This window comes from Rutilus rutilus (assembly GCF_951802725.1).
Source record: "Rutilus rutilus genome assembly, chromosome: 1".
NCBI lineage: Eukaryota > Metazoa > Chordata > Actinopteri > Cypriniformes > Leuciscidae > Rutilus > Rutilus rutilus.
Window position 1 is genome coordinate 47866163 of NC_140209.1, and position 24017 is coordinate 47890179.

The window sequence follows — 24017 nt, forward strand, 5'->3', positions numbered from 1 at the left end:
GCCCACCTGTTGTTCCAAACCTGCTGACTTTCTCCTGTGCAGCACAAAATGAGTTATAGTGGAAAGTTCATAGAATGAACATGGATGGTGACTATGATTGTCAAGTAATATTTTCAAGGTAATATTTTAAAGGAAAGCTGTAAATTTTGGCATCAAAAGACTTGCGCATATATGATATATATGGGATACTTTTGTGGTGCTTGCTTGTCATTTTTAGTGCTCGACGGCCCCTGATCCCCGTCCACTTGTATGGACAAAGAGCAGCTTAGACATTCTGCTAAATATCTCCACATCAGAAAGAATGTTATAAAGGTTGAGAATGACATCAGGGTGAGTAAATGATTAAAGAATGCACATTTTTAGGTGAACTAACCCTTTATATGTAAAATGTTCTGTTCTCTTTTAACAGTCAATATGACTTGAGGGATAATCTTAATTTATTATATAAAGTATCCATAATAATGGATTTATTAAGGAGTTTTTGGAGTTTTAAGGTGGTTTAAAATAAGCCAAAACAACTACTTTATTTCACTCCCTCAACACCCCCTTTTTGTCCTTTTAAGGACCAGAGTTTCCAACATCTTGGAAAAACCTGTACGGTGTGACGAAGCCTAATTTTAAAAATGTGATTTTGGGGTATTTTTATAATGAATATACATTATTCGTGTAATGGTAAGCTCGTTTCGGGTAGACATTTTTGACGCCTGACTCTGCTCATCAGCTCCCTCTAAAATGTGCACTGTGGTAGTCAGTGGCCTGGGCTAGATATAGTGACATTTACCTCAGTGTGGTGTGCTGTTAAGTGGTCGTCTAATTAGCATTTTCTCATTGAACACATAATCAACCAGACGCATCTTGAAGAACCACAGAATCAGTGCAGTAGTTTTTCACTGGAGGAAAAGCTAATATTATCTAGGTTTGGAATCCCATTTAGAGAGTATCTCATTGCTTATTGTGTAAAGATACCCAAATCCACAATCATTCGCCTTTGCGAATGAGATAATTTAGGTGAAGTGTGCTTATATTGAGTGGTGCACATAATATATGTTCTGCTTGCCGGAGCGATTACGAGTTGTAGTTATTGATATGTTTGCTTTAAGGGGATGCAGGGAAATGATGCACATCTTAAAGAGCAATGCATTTCAAATGTATTTCCAATTTGTACATAATCACTTCATATAAATGTAAACCACAAACCCTCAAGAATACAGCACTTTTTTTGGTACAAAACAACCAGACGAAACACACATGCGTACGCATGCAGACGCACTCCAGATACCCTTAGAATACGGCACATATAAACATTTGATTCCAAAAATATATCAAGTAATGTATGCGATATCAAATTGTAGCATGTCCATAAAACCCCTTTTTAAAGAAAAGTAACAACTGGAAATCGAAAACTGCCATATCTGAGACCTTGGAAAACACAGTTGGTGCAAAGTAAAAAATGTAAACATTGCATCATGCTACAAAATGGATGGTCTATTTGTTAGTAGTACACATGAACCTGCTCTTCATGAAATTCCATTTCGTTTCAAATATGACTGACAACATTGTGAAGACTGGCCCTTAAGGACCTTCCCATGCTGTCATGGTGATACCATATGTGTATATCATTTTGATGCGTTTACACCAGGTAGTTTACATGCACCCCTGTGTTAAAACTTTGATAAATACGCGTCTTAGCTTTGTCTGCAAGCATTATGAAAGCACTGAACATTGAAATACATTATAATCGGTAAGTCAAAAAGAGAATTGTGCTACACAAGATTTCATAAGAGTAAAATTCACTTCAACGTTACAAAATGTGTAGAAAACACTTGCAGCAATGCAGCAATGAGCGAGAGAGAGAGAGAGAGAAGTGGGTGAAAGGGGTGGGGACTCGCTTTGAGCGACATCAAGTCAGAAGACGACTGGTGGCCCATCCTCCACCCTCCTTTTAAACAGCACAAAGTGTGTAATTTACGTCCAACATCTTAGTCCCTAGTTAGCTCATATAATTATCTCCATGTCCACCTCAAATCAATCAAATCCAATAACCTATCGTGACTGATTTCCTTGTTCCTGGCAGGATTCTTCCTCAATCATGGCAGGTGGTCTGAGGCAGCTCATTGGCCAGAATATGCCAGCGCTCCACCCTCTGACCCTTGTTCCTCAAGCAGTCCATCCAGTGGCGAAGAGCATCTCCTTGGACGTGACAGCTCAGGCACACGCCACCTACCATTCAAGAATATAGTTTTTGTTGTGTAAGTACATGTCTTAATATCAAGGATGGATGGCTATGTTCAGAATGGCATACTAATGTACCGCTTACTGACTGCCGCATAGTATACACTGTAAAAAATAAATGAATAATCAACTTAAAAAATAAGTGTTCGGGCTGCCTTAAAATTTTAAGTTAAGTCAACCTGAAATGGGAAAGTGTGCTAAGTGATAGATTGGATATTTGAGTTGACTAAACCTAAAATTGAGTAAGCATGAACACTTTCTTTTTTCTTTTCTTTTTTTTTTTTACAGTGTATGCTCAGAACTGCCTACTATTTAAAAATAGAATGTGAAACAACAGTATACATGATGCATTTCAAACAGTTTTGTATGTTTAAATCTGCAAGTGTATGCAGTAATCATCTTAAAAATATTACTTTTTTGCATTTTTTGGGGATCTTATCAGTACCATGTCAGTACTCAGCTGATATTAGAGATTTGTTTGTTGTTAAATATAACTAAAGGCCTATTTTTGGATATTTCATTTTACATGCACATTTTTGTAATTTAGGATACCTTTGCTGACATGCTTAATCTTTCAAAATAAAAATAATTTAATATCACAATCTCAAAATGAATATATATTTTCAAACTGTCGATTATGTGTAATTAAATTAAATTAATTTATTATAGTATAAAACTTCATTTAGCGTAAACCATCATGAAACCATAGCATGAAAATAAATATCAGCTTATTAGTTTTAACATTGTTGCTTCCCTACCATTTTTTTTTTTTTTTTTTTGTCTTGGCAGTCCTTTCAAATAGTGAATTCAAGAATAGAAATTAATTTCTAGGTGTATGTCAGTGAAGATTATTATAACTTGTATCAAGCCTAAAATTTCATTATCAACATTCAACAATAATGTCTATTACACGGCTCTCTGCAATACTGCAATGCTCAAACACGTCTGTCTAAAAATGCCTTAAAAATGCCTTAGTTGGTTGCAAAAAAACAAACTGTTATTGCATGCTTTTACCTATGAAATCATTAGATCTTCCCAGGTCATAGTCCCATACTGTGACCTCCAGTGTCTTATGAACCAGATCAGATAGAGGGATCTCATAGAAAAACTCCTGTAAGCGGTAAAAAATGATGTGGATTATTTTTCAGTAGTTTAATTACATTATCAGAAGAATGGTTTAATAGACGATGCCTCTGTTTCTCATTTCATCAACCATTTGGCTTGGCCAAAATGTTATTTATTCATTGCTTTTAATTTCCCCCAAATTCATATTAAAGGACATTTTTAAACACTGAAGGATCTCATATGCATCATCCTGACAGCTCAGAGGCAACTTGGGGAATGATACATTTCAAGAAACAAATGAGATTTGGTAGTTCAGCCAAACAGATGTTCCAGTCTGGGATATCACACCCACCGACTGAAGCTTGGCGTGTGCCGGAATAAAGCAAGAAAAAAAAAACATTTATGCAATAGAAAGCAGTACGTTCTAAACGGAGGCTCCTTTATAGCAACGTATCCAGGGTATACGAGTTAAATCGTGCTGGGATCAAGCCACTGGACCTTCCTCTTCTGACCTCTTTCCATTCCTTTCTACTGAGCCAAAGGCAGACACACATGTTCAAACGGTTCATAAAAAGGAAATTGGAACATTTTCTAAATATAATACATTGAGGAGCGCTGTTATTCCTCCCAGGAATTTTCATCACCCTCATGAACCGTTTTAATACGATGTGATATTATGGTTTTGTTGAGAGGGCTCCTGTGGAGCAGAGGGCAGACCTGCTTTTAAGCAGATAGAGGTGTGTGAGATTGGAGCGAGCAGGAGTCTGAGCCAAGGAGTAATTATACGGCCAATCTGGGTGTGTATTACTTCTGAGTGAATGGAAACAAAACACTTAGCCTCACTGGCGACCGCCAACCGCCCACATGACAGAGAGAGCGTGAGACAGACGGGAAGGAGGAGAGGGAAAAAAGAGAGAAACGGACATGACGGAAATGAAACGTACAACGTGAACAACAAAAGTGGGTTTAGGCGGAGGTCTTCTGGGAATATGAAGTGAGCAAAGAAATATTGGACCAGACATCTCATTAAGACTCAAAACACTTGACACACTCCCTGCCAGTTTATCCATACCTCATTGAATTCTGGGTTAAGAGTCTTTTTAATCACTGCCGTTTTGTGTTTGGATTTCTTCTTCACATCTGGCTTCAGGTATCTGGAAAGAGAAAGGCACATGGAGGAACAAAGTGAGGGCTGTTGGAAGAGCAGGACAGTGGGAGAGCAGGAGATTAAAACAAGCGGCGCTGCTGTCGCACAAATACGGAATGGACTCCGGACACATTCGTGCCAAGCTGTTTGCTTTTCGGCTTTTGCTGTGACATCCCACTGGCTCCCATAAAAATTTGATTTGCTTTATGTACTGCTGTTGACTCTTCCCCACCCTCTCCAAGACACATAGTTAGAATATGGCTTTGATCCTGAGGAAAAGAGAGAATGAGTATGTGTGTGTTTGTGAAAGGAATGGAGAGAGAGAGAGAGAAAGAGAGAGAGTGACTGGAAGGGACGTGAGCGTGGGTGGGGGACCTGTCTGTTCTTATGCCATTTTGCCTGGGGAGGAAGAACTGTTTGGGAGCGTTTATTTTAATACATGATGTGAGAAAAATAATGAGAGATTAGAGGGGGGCACAAATAAGAGCGTGAGATGCAAAGACACATCAGAGGAAAGACGTAGGACGTAGAGAGATTTTTTTTTAGCCTTATTACACTATCTGTCTCTTTTATTCTCTCTATTTTTTACAGTTTCTCCTAATCGCTCTCCACGTCTGAGAACTGTTTATGTCACCTTCCTTCCAAACTGGTGTTCATTTCTTCTTTTCTGTGTTTCTCATGAGGCATCGAGATCCAAAGCAAGTGTGTTTTCGCTGAATGTCTGTGCTCTCTCAGTGTTTTTTTTTTTGCAGAAGTCTCACATTTTCACATAGGGATCTGAGAAGCCGTTGACGTCCATGGCGGCCAGATGGGCACAGCGCAGCACTCCGACACACAAGCCCCCTCGTCGGCCCTCTCCTTCGCCCTCTGCAGGCGGGGTGAGGAACTGCAGTGAGATCAATATTCGGCCCCTCTCTTCCAAACTGGTCATTTGTTCATTCTCCCACTGCAAAAAAATAAATAAAAAAAGAACAAATGTATGTCAGATCCTAAAATCTATCTAGATTAGGCTTTTCCTGAAGAAAATACAAGTTGTTGCAAGGCAGCAAAAAAAATTATGTTCTCAATTTTAGGTGGGCTTAGGTTTAAGGCTTAAATGATCCAGTGCAATGACATATGAAATGTCGCATCACATCTTGTTTGCAGTCGGTTACTCGAGAATCAGCAATCAGGCAGCTATGTATGAAATGAAGACGCAGACAAAATTCTGTATGCAAATAAATGTAAGAAAGAAGACAGTTCAGTGTGCAAATATTATGATGACACCATCGCTGTTGGTTACATTTCACCATTCTATGAATGTGTAAGACAATGGAATATTTTCCAACTTTAATCTTGAGCTGTCTCACACGAGTTAATTTTGTGACTTGTGAATCAGTACCTCATGAATTTAAATTCGCATTAGCAAAGGGCCTTGATCTACTAAACAATGGAACACTGACGATTCAGTTTTCTGCAACATACATGGTTTCAAATGTTAAAGGTAGCTATTTAACTGTGTACATTACGGCAGGATCAGTATATGGTCTATACCAGATACGGCTATCTGGTATAGTTTTTCAAATAATTCATTTCGTAGGAATTTTTGTGCATTTTGATGCCTTCGAGCAATTTTGACAATAGGACAGCCATAAAAATAGCTGACTCCCTAGGGTTGTGTACTTAAAATTCTTAACATTATACGTTTTTGATTGAAGGAACTATACATTAAGCATTTAGTACCAGTGGTAAATGAGAGGTTTAGCACAAACCAGGAATATCAATACAGCTCTATCTTGCAAGCATTGTAATAAATCATCTATATTAAAAGTGACGGAGTAGGAGACTTGGTACAAGGCATACAACCGAACCAATGACAAGGACTCCCTCTGGGTAAAATCTGAGAATGTTCATCGTGTAGAATAATTATAAACAGCTGGTTATGGCATGTCAGGATGTTAGTTACATCTATGCTCATTTTTAAATCATGGCAATCTGTTGTTTTGGAAAATTAAATAAAAATGATTTCCATAAAATAAAATACTAATATTGATTCTAATACAAGATGTTTATTCGGTCGTAAAATGGAAAATAACCATTTAAAATTGTGTAGTCTTCTGTAAATGCTCTATGATGACTTATCCTCGACTACATGCAGACAGTAATTTATCACTCTCTCTTTCTGGTCTGTTTAGGCTCAGCTCAGCTTCAATGGCTCTCAAAGGGGGAAGCGGGAAGATCTAAGCACAGCTTCTTCAGGATTTTGAGATATGGAGACTTAATGAGACATAATTGTCTGATTTGGTGCAACGCTTGCACACACACACACACACACACACATGCGCACACACACACACACACATGCGCACACACACACACACACACACACACACTCACAGTAAGCCTCGGTAAGGCTCGAGAGAAGCTTATTTAAATGCACATTAATAATGCATGCAGGGAATTGTCAAGTGTGACTGAATATGTAACACTTACACCACAAGAGCAACAATATTTACATGAAATATTTGATAAACCTTCTGTATGGGTTAAAACCATTATTATTATTTTTTTTTTTACCTGGCTGAGTCAGGAGCTATAAATGATTGTAATGGGGAAGATCAAAGTTTAGACTGATGCAGAGATATTAGAGGAAACACAATAAAGAGCACATCAATTGTGTGTCATTTCTGTTGTAAAGTACATTTTCATGTCTGTATGTCTAAATATATTAAAGTATAAAATAAATTTGAAAGATGTAAATGATATTAGTTCCTTTTTATCTTCTCTTAATTTCACACACAGGTAAATTGCATATAATTTCACTTTGATTTGAACAGATGCTACTTTTTTAATTGCAATTTAATATTCAAGAAATATTACAGTGTTTCTTAATTTTTTCATTCCCTTATTAAAATAACTTTAAGAAACATGTTGGATTTTCTTGTATGCTCAACTTTTCTTTCCTATTAGTCTTATCTCTTATCCCTTACAGATAAATGCCAGATCCTTAATAACATCATCCTCCAGGACGTGACAGCACTTTTGCTGGGAAAACAACAGCACAAACATAAGTACGGACTAATAATGATTTGATTAATTCTGTTTTGTGGTAATAGTTGATTTGCCAGCATGATATAATACAAATAGTGAATTTACCAACAATGTAACTCTCAATCCCTCACTAAGCAATAATTAATCCTTATTTATCTCTACATGTCCAATCTGTTAGTTTCCATCCTGTTCTTTTTCTTGCTGTTGTGTAAGTAATCAAGGCATAATTAATACATTTTAATTGAGTTTCTGTTAGTCTGGTGTACCCCTTTGTCTTTTAGAAATACTTAGGCATATTCATTTTATAAAAGTTACGGAGCTAAACAGTACTTCATAACAGGAATGACCAATATATATTTAAGCTAAAAGGATTTCACATTCAACGGTTTCGATGTGACATAACAGTGGAAATAATTTTCCATGCATTTATTAGGAAAGTGTAATATCTTTGCATATGAAAATTCACAAAGAGAGCCGTAAGCTTTATATCTGTCTTTCATACTCTATTCCTGCCTTGCTTTGTTTTAAGCTGTGTGTGTCTCTCTCTCTCTTTCTCTCTCCCAGCCACACCCACAGTAACCAGCTTAAGAACAGGATCAATAAGGTAATCATCACATGTCTCGCTCCCTCTGTTTGTTTTTCTAAAAAGAGCCTTGTTATTTCTAGTTCTTTACCTTGCACTTTGAAATTCCCCTTACAGCCCTGTTTTTCACATGGTTTGTGTGTGTGTGTTTGTGCAAGGGTTGCGGGTGTGTGTGCCCATTAGTGAGAATCATGCCATGCCAAACCTGTTTCTGGCAAGCCTGATGTTTCATTAATATAATTGTGTGGGGATAGATACAGATAGAGAGTGTGAGTGTGTATGCATGTGTGTGTGTGCGAGACAGAGCTGGAGTGAGTGAAAGTTGCTTCGCCAGACCTTCATTAATTTAACAGTGAGGAGACACATACAGATAGTGGGCAGAATGAGGGGCGACCCCTGTGTTATAAACAGACAACTCATAATGCAAACAGCGAGGAGAGCAACCCAGCTGCCAAACGCTCAAGAGACAGACAAAATAGCCGCACATATAATTCCCTGCCTCATGAGGTCAACTACACTAAGAATGGCCACTTAGACGTTGCTGTTAGTTGCAATTGTTGCGGTTTCACACCTACGTATTTGTACTTTAGGGCAAACATAAATATGCAATGTTAAGATAAAAATGCATACTTCGGGGTGGAAGAATTGATTTTGTTTCCAGTATTTGCATACATATCATATAATAGGTATGATAACGATGTTTCAGTATAATCAATTAGCTCACTACAATAAAATGCAAACGTCATATAATAAGATTAGATGTTTTTGCTAGAAAATCATTGAGGCAAATTAGTTGCAAAGAAGCAGATGGTGGCATGGCAGTGGCTTTCCTCTGACAGTGCAAGTTTCTTCGACTCCTTAAAATGTCAATGGCATTTCAGAATGGGATAAATTCATTTAGCGCAGTTTAAATGCTGTAGCATGAATTGCTTGGGTTTTTGGCTGCTGTGCTCCACGAAGTTTCAAACTAATGACCTCCATCATGCAGACTCCCTAATGATAATGAGGGGGTGTATCCAGCAGGTAAACAGGTGTGCAATGAGACTGGGCACACGCGCACTCGCACAGCTTTCATATTCAGATTTGCGTGATTAGCAGCAGATGGCATGGCACCAGTCATCAGCCTCCACCAGAATCTGTATGTGTGCCAGTCATGACACCAAAACAAGAGCTTTAAATAAACATTGTGACTATTGCGCCATAAACTCTGTCTGTGATCCTACCTTCGTGACTGGAACTTGTTCTCTTCCTCCACCTTTTTTCTTTTTATAACATTTCCAACTCTCAGTTGTATTCAACTCTCCTTTTTTTGAAAGGAATCGTTCATCTAAAAATTTTTATTTTCATTTGTCATCAGACTCTCCCTCATGGCTTTCCAAGCTGTAAGATTTATTTTTATTTTTATATATAACACAAAAGGAAAAGTTTAGCAGAATGTCCAAGCTGTTCTTTTCAATACAATGAAATTGAATAGTGACCACCCTTGTGAAAAAGTATGCTTAATTGTATTGAATGTGCCCTTGTAGTGAAAATAATTAATGAAATGAAAGGCCACTTAGGTGTACTTAAAGAGAGTACACTTTAATGTGCTCTAAGTTAAAATTAAGTACACTTTGTAATAATGTAATATTAAAAGTTTTATTTTAAAGCACATTTTAAATCATTATGTTCGAATAATCTTTTGTCGTACTTTAAAGAAGTTCACTTATTTTGATGTGTTGACTAATATACTACAGTGCATGTAAAGTACTTGATTATCATTTTAACTGTAGAGTGGTATTCGATATTTCATTTGAAGTTAATATAAATGTAGTAAATTGTAACTTCATCATTACAAAGTGGAGTTACAAATATATTTAAATACATGACACACATGACATTAATTACATGACATTAAGTATATTTAAATTTACTATACATTCTTGTCAGTACATTTGGTAGAACATATATGTATATATATATAGCCATATTTAACCATATTTCAAAGAAAATAGATGTAATTATTTTCCTATTTCCTACACCTATTTAAGTGTGTCAAAAAAGCACTCTAAAGTTTAGCTAATTGCATTTTGTCATTTTTTAGACATTTTCAGTAGCACCTCACTGCAGTACACGAGATCCAGGGGGCGGAGTTGGATCCACATCTAAGGGGTGGAGATTGGTAGGTTTAGGGGTGGGTTTAGGGATGGGTTTAGGGATCAGGGGGTGGAGATGGGAAGGTTTAGGTATATGTAAGGTGGGAGGAGTTGGATCTGGATCCTCCCCCTGGATTTCGTGTTCTGCAGTGAGGACCATCTCGACATTTTTGGCATTTTTCAGAGGTCCATTGAGTTACATATTATTCCAGATATTTGGGAAACAATCCATTATTATACCAGTTCCAAAAAGACCTAGTCCTCAAGAGTATAACGACTATCGCCCAGTCGCCTTAACCTGCGTTGTGATTACATGTTTGGAGAGGATCATGGTGTGGAAGCTTAAGGAAGAGGTTAAGGACCTTCTTGATCCTTATCAGTTTGCCTATCAAATCAATAGGGGCACTGATGATGCTAACCTTACTGTGGAGCATCATGTTTTAAAACATCTAGAGGATCCTAAGGCTTATGCCAGGTTGGTTTTTCTTGATCTGAGCTCTGCTTTTAATACCGTGCAGCCACAACAAACCAAATAGTATGGCTATTAAATACCATTAAATGGTTCCATGCATTTCTTACTGGTAGGTAAGACTCTTTCTGATTAGTATTGGTATCCCCCAGGGGTGTGTATGTTCACCACTCTTATTTACACTGTACACCAATGAATGTAGGACATCATCCTGGGTATATTGTCATAAAATTCTCAGATGATACTGCCATTCTTGGTCTACTGTATAAGGATAAGGTCATTCAACATTATACTACAGAGATTGCTAACTTTGTTACATGGAGTAAAGAACACAGTCTTGAAATTAACGTTAGAAAAACTAAGGAAATGATTTTTGATCCCAAATTAGTAGGCAACCACTCCCCTATCATGATTAACAATGACCCATTAGACAAGTTGCTTTGTAAAAAAACTTAGGTTTGCTTATTGATAATAAACTTTAATGGGTGGTGCGTGTGGATAATCTGTGTCAAAAGGTGAAACAAAAAATTTACTTTTTATGGAGGCTTAGACTTTTTGGAGTTGCTCAGAGAGTCATGTTGCTGTTTTATCATGCCTGTATTGAATCCATCTTACTGTATGGTATAGCGGCCTAGTTCAGTAATTTGACAGTTACTCCTGATCTCAGTTGAACCATTTGGTGCGTACGGCAATGAAGGTGGTTGGTCTAGGGCAGTGTTCTTCAACCCTGCTCCTGAAGGACCCCCAACACTGCACGTTTTCTTTGTCTCTCTAATCAAACACACCTGATTCAACTCATCGGCTCATTAACCCATGTGATAATGAGCTGATGAATTGAATCAGGTGTGTTTGATTAGAGAGACAAAGAAAACGTGCAGTGTTGGGGGTCCTTCAGGAGCAGGGTTGAAAAACAATCTTTTAACCAGGCAAGGAAAAGGACTCTGGACCCTTCTCATGTGCTTTATCCAGAATTCGAACCACTTCCATCTGGTCGACGTTTTCGTATCCCAAGGTTTAGGTATAACCGCTATAAAAATTATTTTGTTCCTTTGGCTACAAGGTTGTTAAACTGTAGTGCAAAGGACATGACTGTGTGATTGATATTGATGTGGGTATCTTGTTATGCAGCTTCACCTGTATTGGCCAAAACAAATTTCCCTTAAAAGGACAAAGTATTAAGTATCAATAATTTTATCCATTAAAACTCCTCTTTGATCACCAAAATTACATATTAAAAAATTGTTCCTTGAATTTTTTTTTTTTCATGCCTTAAATAGCTTGAATGTAACTCTACACCCTTGCTTCATTTAGGATACACGGTTCTATGAATATGCAAATTAGCCCCGCCTCCACTCACTCACACCAGCTCAGAGATCCACTCGTTGACGTGATTGGTTACAAGGTAGTTTGTGACGTCAGAAACACCAGCGATTTCAAACCACGTTTTTGAGACTGTCTTTGGTTCACTGCAGTTTTAAAGAGAAAATACTCTGCAATGGTGTTGACTGTTGACTTATGAATTTGCACATGGTTTGTCTTAAAGCATATTATAAACACCACATGTACATATAAACAACTTTTAAAGCTGGATTTTCACCACAGGGGGACTTAAAGATTATTATTTCTGTAATAAGTACTCTTTTTAAAAGTATGCTAAAATGTACTTTTTTTTCCCCCACAGGGGCATCTGTTATGCTGAAGTTTTCCAGGAATAATGACTTAAGTTTCAGTCTGTTCCCTAAACAAAGTTGTTGCATTTGCATTAAAATCTTGCCTAACATCTCCTTTTGTTCTCTACAGAAGAAAGTCATATTTGGAACGGCATGAGGGTAAGTAAATGATTTAATTTGCTATAAAATTATTAAATTTTTTGAGTGAACTGTCCCATCATTTCACTTGGCCATCAATGTCTCTGTGATCCCTCTAAGCAGTTCGGCAGTTTTCCCCTGTCAGTTCTTGTTCTCTTCCTCCAGAGACCTGTGAGTGTGTGGTCTGTCACTCATCCAGCACCCTCTGTCCATTCATAACCCTGTAACCTCTCGCTCCCTCTTTCTTCATTTTCCCTATCTATGCCGTCTGTGGCTTTCTCCTGTCTTTTTCACATAATCGCTCCCCTTCCTTTGAAAATGTTATTATTCTGGTCTTCAGAAATCTCTGATGCTTTCAGGTGGGCGGCAAAGTGTTCTTCCGCCTCTGTCCTTTCAAATTTATCTTTTATCATTTTATTAATGACAAAAATGAGAAACAGAGCGAGGAATGTATATAAAATAAGTGTTTTGAGCAATAATCAAATGAATGAATGCATAATTACAATGGGTAAACAGTAACCCTAATGTGGCTAGTGTCCATTCACACGCTTTTAGTACTGTCACCTAATTATTATTCATGAGCCAGGCTGATAAGATCTAAAATGCCCCCCCCCCCACCCCACCCCACCCCCCCCCCCCCCCTGGTTAAATCAAGAGAAATGGATTTGAATCCTTTCTCTCTCTCTCTGGCTCACTGTTCAGCAGCTTCTGTCGTGAAATTGTCAACACTGAGCATTGGCAACATAAGTGCTCTACTACAACACCAAGTAAAATAGAACCAATTGCATCTCATCTCTCTGGGGGCCACAATGCCGTTTAGCTAATCTTATCCGTAATTTATGGATGCCACATTCGTTCTTGTTGAGAGACAGAGAAGGGATTTGCTTTAAACACGGAAATGGGCGGATAGCACATCCACATGCCTGCCCTTTCCTTAACCGACCCCGTCCTCATCCTCCTCCTGTCCTTTTTACTTTCCAGTATTTCTCATCGTGGGGCGCCTAGCATGTTGAGAACAATTTTGGATGGTAATGAAAATGCTAATCAATTTCTTCCGTCCCACTTATCTTAATGTGCTCAATGTTCTTATTGAAATGCAAATGAGTTTAGATCCCAATGTAAAAACATTTGAGTGTGAGAGCATTAATCAGCAGGCATTATTTAAAACGTCATTGCGAACTCTCATCTGGAAATGTCAGTGCTTTATTAATGGTCTTTTTCGCTGTGAGAGAGACGGAGAGAAAACAGGTGGTTTTGGGGTAGAGTACCTCTCGTAGGTAACAGGAAATCCCTCGCAGTGCTGCTCCCATGGCTGTAGGAGAGGGAAGCTGGAAGACACAGACATAAAGGAGACCGAGATGAAGAGAGCAGAGTGTCTGTATGTATTTTGCTACATTCAAACAGTCAGTGTTTGGGAACGATAACAGATGTTAAAATCAAGCTTCTTTTCTAATCTCGCTATAGCTGTGACTTTCTAACACTGATTAAAGTAAACAAGATAGTGACATTCGTAACTGAGGAAGGTATTATCACAATTGACAAGTTAATTAATAAACCTGTCCAGTCCAGGTGCAAGTTCATCCATCAATTCTAAATGAACCAAAATCAACTTGGAATGCATTTCCTTTTTGCGGAGTGTCTATTTACACTAAGTCCAAATAGCCCACCTTGTTGGCAAAGGGTATTTACACTAACTCCGCCCACTGACGTCTGGACAAAATTGTGGAAGATGCAGGATTGTCAACAGTAGAAATAGTGTAGGGGTAGGATCCGACCAGAGTTCGAATCCGCCTTTTGCCGAACTCGCTCTACTCCCTTTTCCCAGCACATATCAGATCGGAAAGGCATTTATTTTAAATGAAGAAAATATTAGAAATAAAGTGCCTAACGTGTGTTTAATAATAAAGTGTTTATTGGTTAGGGGTAGGTGTAGGGAGGGCTTTATTGTGCCAATGAGGCGGCTTCCATTTAATAATTTTAATAAATATAATCATTTACACTCTGTTATTATTGCATACCGTTTAATGTACAACAACACTGAAGTGCAAATAGTATCTGCCACCATTTATACGTATAAATAGCATCTAACTACTATTTACACTTATTGCAAAGAAAATACTGCTATTTTTACATGGTGTAAATGGAAAATATTGCTATTTAAACTAAGTGTAAATAGCAGCTATCGCTATATGTACTGTACTTTGTGGAAATAGCTGCTGCCTTTATTTTTTGCTAAGTGTACAGCGTAGCATTTGAGTCGCGCCCTGGCCGCAAAACGGATGGAAGCAGCTCCGATGGAAATACAGAAGTAGATGTAAAATCTTTGGAATCTCCTCCTATTGGTGTATTAGTATTTGTTGTTGGTGTTGTGGAAGATCCCTCAAGGCAGTTCCATTGGCTTTTTATGGGTACTTGATGGTGATATTTCCAACATGACTTGCATTCACCTTGAATCAGTCTTAATCATTAAATTAACATGAAAATGTGCTTTTAAGCAAAATTCTGAAATGTAGAATTGGTTTCCTTTCAATGCATGATTTGGAATTTACTGAATTCAATTAAAAGAAATTGAACAGGTAATGCATTCTAAAAAAAATAAGTTTCTATCTATCTACAACAATAACTGGTTAAGAAAAGTTCAATTGATTAGCTAGAGCAAACTTATATTAATTAGATTTAGATCAGGCATTGATCACAATGACGTGACATTTAGACTCAAACTGACTGTGTGTGTGTGTGTGTGTGTGTGTGTATGTGTGTCTTACAGGTGGTGGATGTTCTAAACAGGTGTAGAAACGTTTTGTCTGGTCTGGTTTCACACGTCGTAGGGCCACTCGAGACTCTCCAATAAACTCATTATGAGTCAGTTTATCCTCATCGCACACCGATAACCTGAGAAAAACAACAACAACATAAAAAAAGAGAGTGAGAGAATGATTCAGTTATACTGGAAGGAGAGCAAAGGTAAACATTAAAGTTGTAAATGTAGTATGGGCGGAAATGATAAAAAAGGCTATAAAAATACCACCCGTAGAGCAGCAAGAGCTGGAAATGGCTCAGACAGAAATGTATATTTATGAATGGGATTAGGGTGATATTTCTGGCTTCGCCAGTTTGGTCGGAAGTAAGCGCCTGCCCTTTTTTTCAAAGGTTTGCTAGCGTTTTTGTGGAACCGACACTCTCCTCTGCTCCTGTACTCTCCCTTGGAGATAAACGGCTAAATGACTTTTCTCTGACTACTGTCACCCCTCCACTGAAAAAAGGGCAAGTCTGAAAACACCAGCAGTCCCAGTCTCATATTGCCAGGGGATACTGTTCATTTATAACATGAGCGCAAAGGCAATTTTCTGTGGATAATCACAGGATAAACCAGAGTGCTACAGCAGTCAGGAAGAACATCTTCAGCACTGCAAAAATATTCAGGCTAAATATATGCTGAATTTCCAAGACGTGCACAACAGTAGTTGTACCCAAGAAACTAGATCATTCCTGAAGGTTCATAAGCAAAAGGAAGGTCTGCTAAGCAGTCACCCTCGCTGTCAAACACCTACACACCTACTGTCGAGGCAAGATATGCAGGCTACTGTCAAATCACTGCTCTCAGAGAGAAGAATTTAAGACACATCCAGAATAGATTTACAGGCTGCTTGGAGTCGCCAATAAAGTAAGACGGATTCAAGGGTGCACAGATGTCTTCACTAACCTCAGAGTCTTCCTGTGCATATCCTCTTCCGTGATGCCAAGGTAAGTAAGAGTCTCATTCCAAACAGGATTTAGAGAATTACGTACAGTTTTGGTTTTCAGTTTATTGGCCTGTGGGTATAAAAACATTTAAACTGCTGTCACATTATTTATACAAATAATAAATAAATAAAATTACATTAAAAGAGTAAAGATTTTGGAATACCTTAATTCTTTGATGCATATATATAGTATATATTGATCAAAAGTGACAGTAAATACATACAGTGGGTACGGAAAGTATTCAGACCCCCTTAAGTTAATTTATTTTCCTCATTATTGTACACACAGCACCCCATATTGACAGAAAAACCCAGAATTGTTGACATTTTGCACATTTATTAAAAAAGAAAAACTGAAATATCACATGGTCCTAAGTATTCAGACTCTTTGCTCAGTATTTAGTAGAAGCACCCTTTTGATCTAATACAGCCATGAGTCTTTTTGGGAAAGATGCAACAAGTTTTTCACACCTGGATTTGGGTATCCTCTGCCATTCCTCCTTGCAGATCCTCTCCAGTTCTGTCAGGTTGGATGGTAAACGTTGGTGGACAGCCATTTTCAGGTCTCTCCAGAGATGCTCAATTGGGTTTAAGTCAGGGCTCTGGCTGGGCCATTCAAGAACAGTCACGGAGTTGTTGTGAAGCCACTCCTTCGTTATTTTAGCTGTGTGCTTAGGGTCATTGTCTTGTTGGAAGGTGAACCTTCGGCCCAGTCTGAGGTCCAGAGCACTCTGGAGAAGGTTTTCGTCCAGGATATCCCTGTACTTGGCCGCATTCATCTTTCCCTCGATTGCAACCAGTCGTCCTGTCCCTGCAGCTGAAAAACACCCCCACAGCATGATGCTGCCACCACCATGCTTCACTGTTGAGACTGTATTGGACAGGTGATGAGCAGTGCCTGGTTTTCTCCACACATACCGCTTAGAATTAAGGCCAAAAAGTTCTATCTTGGCCTCATCAGACCAGAGAATCTTATTTATCACCATCTTGGAGTCCTTCAGGTGTGCTTTCATGTGTCTTGCACTGAGGAGAGGCTTCCGTCGGGCCACTCTGCCATAAAGCCCCGACTGGTGGATGGCTGCAGTGATGGTTGACTTACTACAACTTTCTCCCATCTCCCGACTGCATCTCTGGAGCTCAGCCACAGTGATCTTTGGGTTCTTCTTTACCTCTCTCACCAAGGGACGGCCAGCTCTAGGAAGGGTTCTGGTCGTCCCAAACGTCTTCCATTTAAGGATTATGGAGGCCACTGTGCTCTTAGGAACCTTAAGTGCAGCAGAAATGTTTTTGTAACCTTGGCCAGATCTGTGCCTTGCCACAATTCTGTCTCTGAGCTCTTCAGGCAGTTCCTTTGACCTCATGATTCTCATTTGCTCTGACATGCACTGTGAGCTGTAAGGTCTTATATAGACAGGTGTGTGGCTTTCCTAATCAAGTCCAATCAGTATAATCAAACACAGCTGGACTCAAATGAAGGTGTAGAACCATCTCAAGGATGATCAGAAGAAATGGACAGCACCTGAGTTAAATATATGAGTGTCACAGCAAAGGGTCTGAATACTTAGGACCATGTGATATTTCAGTTTTTCTTTTTTAATAAATGTGCAAAAATGTCAACAATTCTGTGTTTTTCTGTCAATATGGGGTGCTGTGTGTACAATAATGAGGGAAAAAAACTTAAATGATTTTAGCAAATGGCTGCAATATAACAAAGAGTGAAAAATTGAAGGGGGTCTGAATACTTTCCGTACCCACTGTACATAATATTATAAAATATTTTAAATAAATGCTGTTCTTTTGAACTTTCTATAATTCAAAGAATCCAGGAAAAATTGTATCACGGTTCCACAAAAATATTAAGCAGCACTGTTGAGCAAAACATTGATAATATTTAGAAATGAGCAGCAAATCAGCATATTAGACTGATTTCTGAAGAATCATGTGACAGTGAAGACTGGAGTAATGATGCTGAAGATTCAGCTTTGCATCACAGGATTAAATTACATTTTAAAAATATATATATAAAAAAAACCCTGTTATTTTAAATGTATATAATATTCAAAAAAATTACTGTTTTTACTGTATGTTCGATCAAAAAAAATGCTGCCTTGGTGAGAATAAGTGACTTCTTTCAAAAATATGGAAGTAAAATAATGGCAAATGTTTTTGAAACAAAAAAGCCTGTTGAATTGCACTACTTGAAAAAAATATGCATTGCATTAACCATGCTTGCATTAGCCAATTTTACATTTAGGCTACATTTAGTCATTTAGCAGACGCTTTTATCCAAAGCGACTTAAACTAACAATAGGACTACAATATGCAAGTGCTATGACCCTTCCCAGTTTATTCTAATGCAGTACATGTACATGTGTGTGTGTGTATATATATATATATATAGAATAGAATAGAAGAGAAAGTGTTAGTATTAATTGATCAAGTGTTGATTTTATGCCAGTATATCACTGGGAGACGCTGAGCATGAAACTGCGCGCGTTAAGTTCATATTCAAGTCCACCTGCTTGCCTGCAGCCTATATAGTAGCCTACAGCCTACATCCCCAATAAGGTGCGAGTTTGGTCTTTTATATCACTGTATTAGTCCACTAAGCTACGTTAAGCATTTTGTCCCGACGGAAGGGGAATCCTTGAGTATGATATGATGAGGTATTGAGGGAAACTGATTATAATCCCGTTCGTGGTAGAGAAAGCTGGTAACATGTAGGCTACACAGGGAAAGTAACAATGAAGTTATTCAATGAAACATAAACACAGCTTTTGTGTCTTTATCATCTTTTCCGCATATAATACCGACCCAGATAATCATCACAAAAACGTAATGCATGCTCAATTGCTGTAAATGAGTTTTAATGAATGAATGGCTTGCTCTAACTCTGGTCTTTGTCAACAACACGCGCTTTTGCACCCCCTGCTGGTGAGGTAGACTAACAGCAGATGGAGAGTATGCTCGGCAATCTACTGCTTTTCCTGCAGTTCCTGGATGTCAATGTTGAATTTACTGTTGAATTTGAACCACTGAATTTGTGGAAGCGAATTTGCAGAGCGAAATAAAATGGACCGAAAATTGCCTGTTGAATATTATAGGTTGTATTTTTAAACAGTTTGAATATTTTGGAAGTGAAATATGAAAGGTGAATATGGATTATTTAATTTTTAATAATGAAAATGTGTTTAAAATGTTTTGAATTGAAATATTTACAGCTTAAATATTCAACCATGTTGAATTTCAGCCCATAAAAATGCAAGCCCTAAAAATACAATGCATTAAAATGCCTTTTTTTTTTTCAAGTAGTGCAATTCAACAGGCTTTTTTGTTTCAAAAACATTTGCCATTATTTTACTTCCATACAAAAATATCTAACTAATGCCAAATTTAAATCCTATAAAACAGTTTTAGTAGCAGTTGTTTCTGGATTAAATGTACTTAATGTTTCATCAATAAAACACAATATGGCCAAAAAATATGTTGACATCCCCTTCTAATTTATGTTTTTGGCTAGACTCCTTAACGACTCAACTGAAGATGATTTTTGGAACGGTCTGAGGAGCGTGCTTTTCTGTTCCAGCATGATAATACTGTGCACAAAGCAAGATCTATAATGAAATGGTGTAGAAAAACGTGACAGGCACAAAGCCTAAACCTGAATCCCATTGAACACTACTGGGATGAATTGGAACGCCGACTGTGAGTCAGGCCCCATCACCCAACATCAATGCCTCTCTGATGCTCTTTTGTCCGAATGGGAACAAATCCCTGCGTACCTGCTCCAACATCTAATAGAAAGTCTCTCTAGAAAAGAGGCATCAGTTAGGAAAGATCAACTCTTCATTTTTTTCCCACAGGTTTGAGATTAAATGTTCAACAAGCACATATGGGTTTGCTGTTCGGGTGTCCTTTTTTGGGGGGGGTATAAAAGAGTAAAATCATACATAATTAGGTTGTTTAGGTCAGAGAGCATGGTGATGTGGATGATACATAACAACTATGAATCAAGGGCATAGATTTGGTTGGGGGGGTTGAAGTGTGAACCGAGTCCCAGGGCATGCTCCCTCATTCGATTTTATTTATTTATTTATTTTTGCAAAATGGTCTTTTGTGGTGTCTTACCTATTATCCACTAATGCATAGTTGGTTTATGACGTAACTGCAATAAAGTAATAGCCTAGTTAACTATTACTTGTTTACATAGGATATGATAATTTTGTGATAATTTTCTACTTAAAAGTGCCATGGGAAGTCAAATTAACTTTACTTAACATTTCCCACTCAGTAACAGTTCATCAGGCTCTTAATGATTTCGGCTATGTGATGGGAAGATCAAAAGTTTTTCCTAATATCAATCATCATATCATAATACCATTTATGACTCCTCATTACCATGCTTAGTCCAATGTAGATATATATATATATGTATTTTTAGTCTATATTATTTGTAGTGAAAAATAGCCACCTACACATTTAGAAACAATAGCTACAACATGCCAAAGTTGTAATATAAATATATAGTAAAAAATCTACTCCCTTAACAGATTTTCTATCATAAATTCTACAAGACAAAAATTTACCACAATAACTGTTGCTAGGATAAGGGCGGTCATTAAAAAGCTTTCTAATTTATATTGATGCAACATGATGTTTTCTTCTCTTCTCATCAGCCTTTATAGTTTATGTGGCTGTTTTAGATTATGTTTGACTTTCTCCATTGCGTATTGAGTAGTAAGTTCTCAATAGAATCAAATGGGTCGCACATTTTATGTAGTGATAGGTGCTAGTTTTGGTTATTGGTGGCTTACCTCCCCCACACACCCACCGCAAACTACACCCCTGCCCTGAATGGTTCAAATGACTAATACAAATTTGTCCCTTATAGTGAACTTTATGCATAAAAGGTTTAATTACTCCAAACAGGATCTCACCTTGCAGGCTCCTGGTAGAAGATGAAGTTTGACATACGGATCTGCCAGGCCATTAAAATCCATGGGTTTCAGACCCTAAACAAAAAAACAAGCCGTTTTAATGGACAGGAATGCTACATAAAAATATATATATAGAAACAAAGGAGCCCTGTTGAAGTAGAACAAACTGCTAAAGGGTAAATCACCTGCAGGTTTTTGCAGTGTGAGTCACAGATAGGTGTGAGTGTGTAGTGAACTGCAGAGGTGTGAGATGGACGTTACCTTGGCCCTGATGATGGTACAGTGGAGTGAACTGGTTGCTCTCTCATACCTCAGTTCAAACTCTAACGTCCCCAGTGCAGCTACACAATCACAGGAATGATAGTATAAATGTTAATAACATCACTATGAAATCTACCATAATACCTGACAGGAAGCAGATTAAACGATCCATTATGAAACACAATTAGGAGGCGTGCATATCTGACAGATGATAAGATGGATAGCAACATTGCAAATTGGAATATTAAGCCAGTACTAGCCTATGCATATTGCCAATGCAAAGTAAAGCTTAATATTGCAGAATTATTAAGATAATAATTCCTATATAATTTTTACCAGGCAAACCAACAAAAATTAAAATTTTGTATTTCTGCAGGGAATATAGCAGGTAGGATGCCCCTTTGTGGATTTGCATTACTATATGGATAATAGCCTATATTTATTGAAACAATAAATTATATTTGATAACATATATCTGACGATATATTAGTTTGTTTGGTTGCTTGGTTGTTTCTTTAGTAAATGGAAGATTTATTTTGTTTTTTTAAACAAGATTTTTTGTCATTCATTTTTTGACATAAGTTAACTAGGATATTTATTCAAATATAGGCCACACACACACCACATAAGCTATAACAGATTAAGTAAAATTATAATTTATAATATAGGCCCTATACATTTAACAATGTATGATTTTACGAATTGTTTTCTCGCCTGAGGTCAGGTGGCATTGTTTTGGTGTCTTTTCCCACGGTTGAAACAATACTTGTGCGATTACTTGAGAAAAGATACATTACAGTAAGTTTTACTGAATTTTTTCAACATACCTTCTGATAATTATTCATATTTATATCGCGCTATAGCTAACTAGGCCACCAGTAGTAAAGAGGAAGAGATTATCCAACCGCTCGCCGTTTGAACAGTCAGTGGCATCGACATAGGTCTGTCACGTGACATTAAAGAGCGCCAAAAGTAAGACATTTGATGTTTGGATTGCGCGGTGAAACAAAGATAATTAAAACCTGAGACTTTGTTAGAAAAAATAACACCTACAAAACAGTAAAAAAAATTATAAATCGTATAATCGCTTTGCTCAATCATGCTATATCCGACTTCACGAGTTCACAAGGGTTATGCGATGCGTGCTGTCCGGAGGGAGGATTCCGGGCTCGGAGTTTTGGCCCGAACCCAGAGTATTCCCCCCGGTTGTGATAAGAATAATTAGGACTAGAAGTGAGGAGATGATGCGATGGAGGGATGCTGATAAACTGTCAACGAACAGACAGAGGTAAGTCTGTTGTATACTAAACCTCTTATTGTTAATAGACCTCATTTAAAATGACAGCTATGCCCCATCTTTGTTTTCCTGGAACACACACACACACACACACACACACATATGTGCTTATATAGCCCTATAGGCTATAATTAATAAAATCCAACAGTATTTTATAAGAGCCGAAAATATGTGGATATTTGGAACTACTCATAGTTTTAGGGGTCATGGATGGGGTTTGAACAACATTCTTATCAACCTATATGAATGTTGTCCTAGGACTAATAAAACACACCCTTATTTGTCACAGTCACCTCTGAGATGCATCGTTTCTCAGAACTCCCATGATGCATGCAGCCATGCACTCACATGTGACCACACAGATTGGTTATGTGCTAAGAGGCCACTGACTGTACAACTTATGTAACATTATTATACTTCCATGATACCTTACAGTTACAGTTGTGTGTTGATGTGTGACTAAATAGTCTCCCTTGGATATGTGTGTGTTTTTTTTCTGCAGGTATTTAAGCATACAATGTCAAAACTTACTACTGTCATCGCTGTCTGAACTGCAGATGTCCACAGATGTCTCAATGCTGCTTGCTGCTGACAGAGTCCCACCCCCTCCCCTTGCCCCTGCCTGGAGAGGGGACAAGAGACTTCCCCTCGTTCCTCCAGAGGTCCCAACCCCTGGGCTAAGAGCCAGTGGAGAAGCAGGGTTATGAGAGATGGGCTCAGCGGTCGGGGAGAGTCGGGGGAAATAGGCAGAGATCTGTCTAATTGGTCGTATGGGGCCAGGACAGACGTCTATGGCCATGTGTTCCTGGATGGAGATGGTAAGCTTTTTTCCCTTACGCACCGTCATAGAGCTAAACCAGAGAGAAAGACAGTTATTTTGACACTTATTCACTTAGATGTGCTTCACCCAAAGCGACTTAAAATACACAGACGGTTGCACCAGAGTCACCGGCGGTTACAAGGATAGTTCAAGTGAAAATTCATGCATCATTTACTCACCTTCATGTTGTTTCAAACGTGTATGACTTTCATTCTTCTGCAGAACACTGTTTTTTGTTCTTACAATTGGACTTTCACTGAATTTATATTTTTCAGAATATCTTCTTTCGTGTATCACAGAAGAAAGAAAGTCATACAGGTTTGGAATGACTGAGGGTGAGTAAATGATGACAGAATTGTAATTTTTGCGTGAACCATCCTAGCTTCGTTCACACAGCAAGCCTAAGTGCTTGATTCTGATTTGCTGCTCAGATTACACATTTGTTTTTAAGGTGATGGGCCACAGAAGCTAGTGAATCTGTGTGCAGGCG

The 24017-nt window shown here is 38.0% G+C and overlaps 1 protein-coding gene and 1 long non-coding RNA gene across 2 annotated transcripts in view; one reads left to right on the forward strand and one right to left on the reverse strand.

Annotated features, from left to right (window-relative positions):
• LOC311301835 lies at nucleotides 1-7190 on the forward strand. Its single transcript, XR_014629512.1, has 5 exons — nucleotides 1-118; nucleotides 218-330; nucleotides 2075-2249; nucleotides 5197-5322; nucleotides 6619-7190. It is a non-coding gene; the product is annotated as an uncharacterized lncRNA (long non-coding RNA).
• The window catches only part of doc2a (double C2-like domains, alpha), a gene marked incomplete at its 3' end in the record, with an annotated part of 27139 nt that continues 5205 nt past the window's right edge, over nucleotides 2084-24017 (reverse strand). Inside the window, exons 2-11 of the mRNA XM_084427085.1 lie at nucleotides 23239-23558; nucleotides 21411-21490; nucleotides 21150-21224; nucleotides 16173-16282; nucleotides 15235-15361; nucleotides 13738-13797; nucleotides 5206-5390; nucleotides 4370-4451; nucleotides 3247-3343; nucleotides 2084-2220 (exon numbers count right to left, since the gene is read on the reverse strand). Of these exons, the coding sequence (XP_084283211.1) occupies nucleotides 2084-2220; nucleotides 3247-3343; nucleotides 4370-4451; nucleotides 5206-5390; nucleotides 13738-13797; nucleotides 15235-15361; nucleotides 16173-16282; nucleotides 21150-21224; nucleotides 21411-21490; nucleotides 23239-23554 (1269 nt within the window). The 5' untranslated portion in view covers nucleotides 23555-23558. The remainder of the gene's footprint in view (nucleotides 2221-3246; nucleotides 3344-4369; nucleotides 4452-5205; nucleotides 5391-13737; nucleotides 13798-15234; nucleotides 15362-16172; nucleotides 16283-21149; nucleotides 21225-21410; nucleotides 21491-23238; nucleotides 23559-24017) is intronic.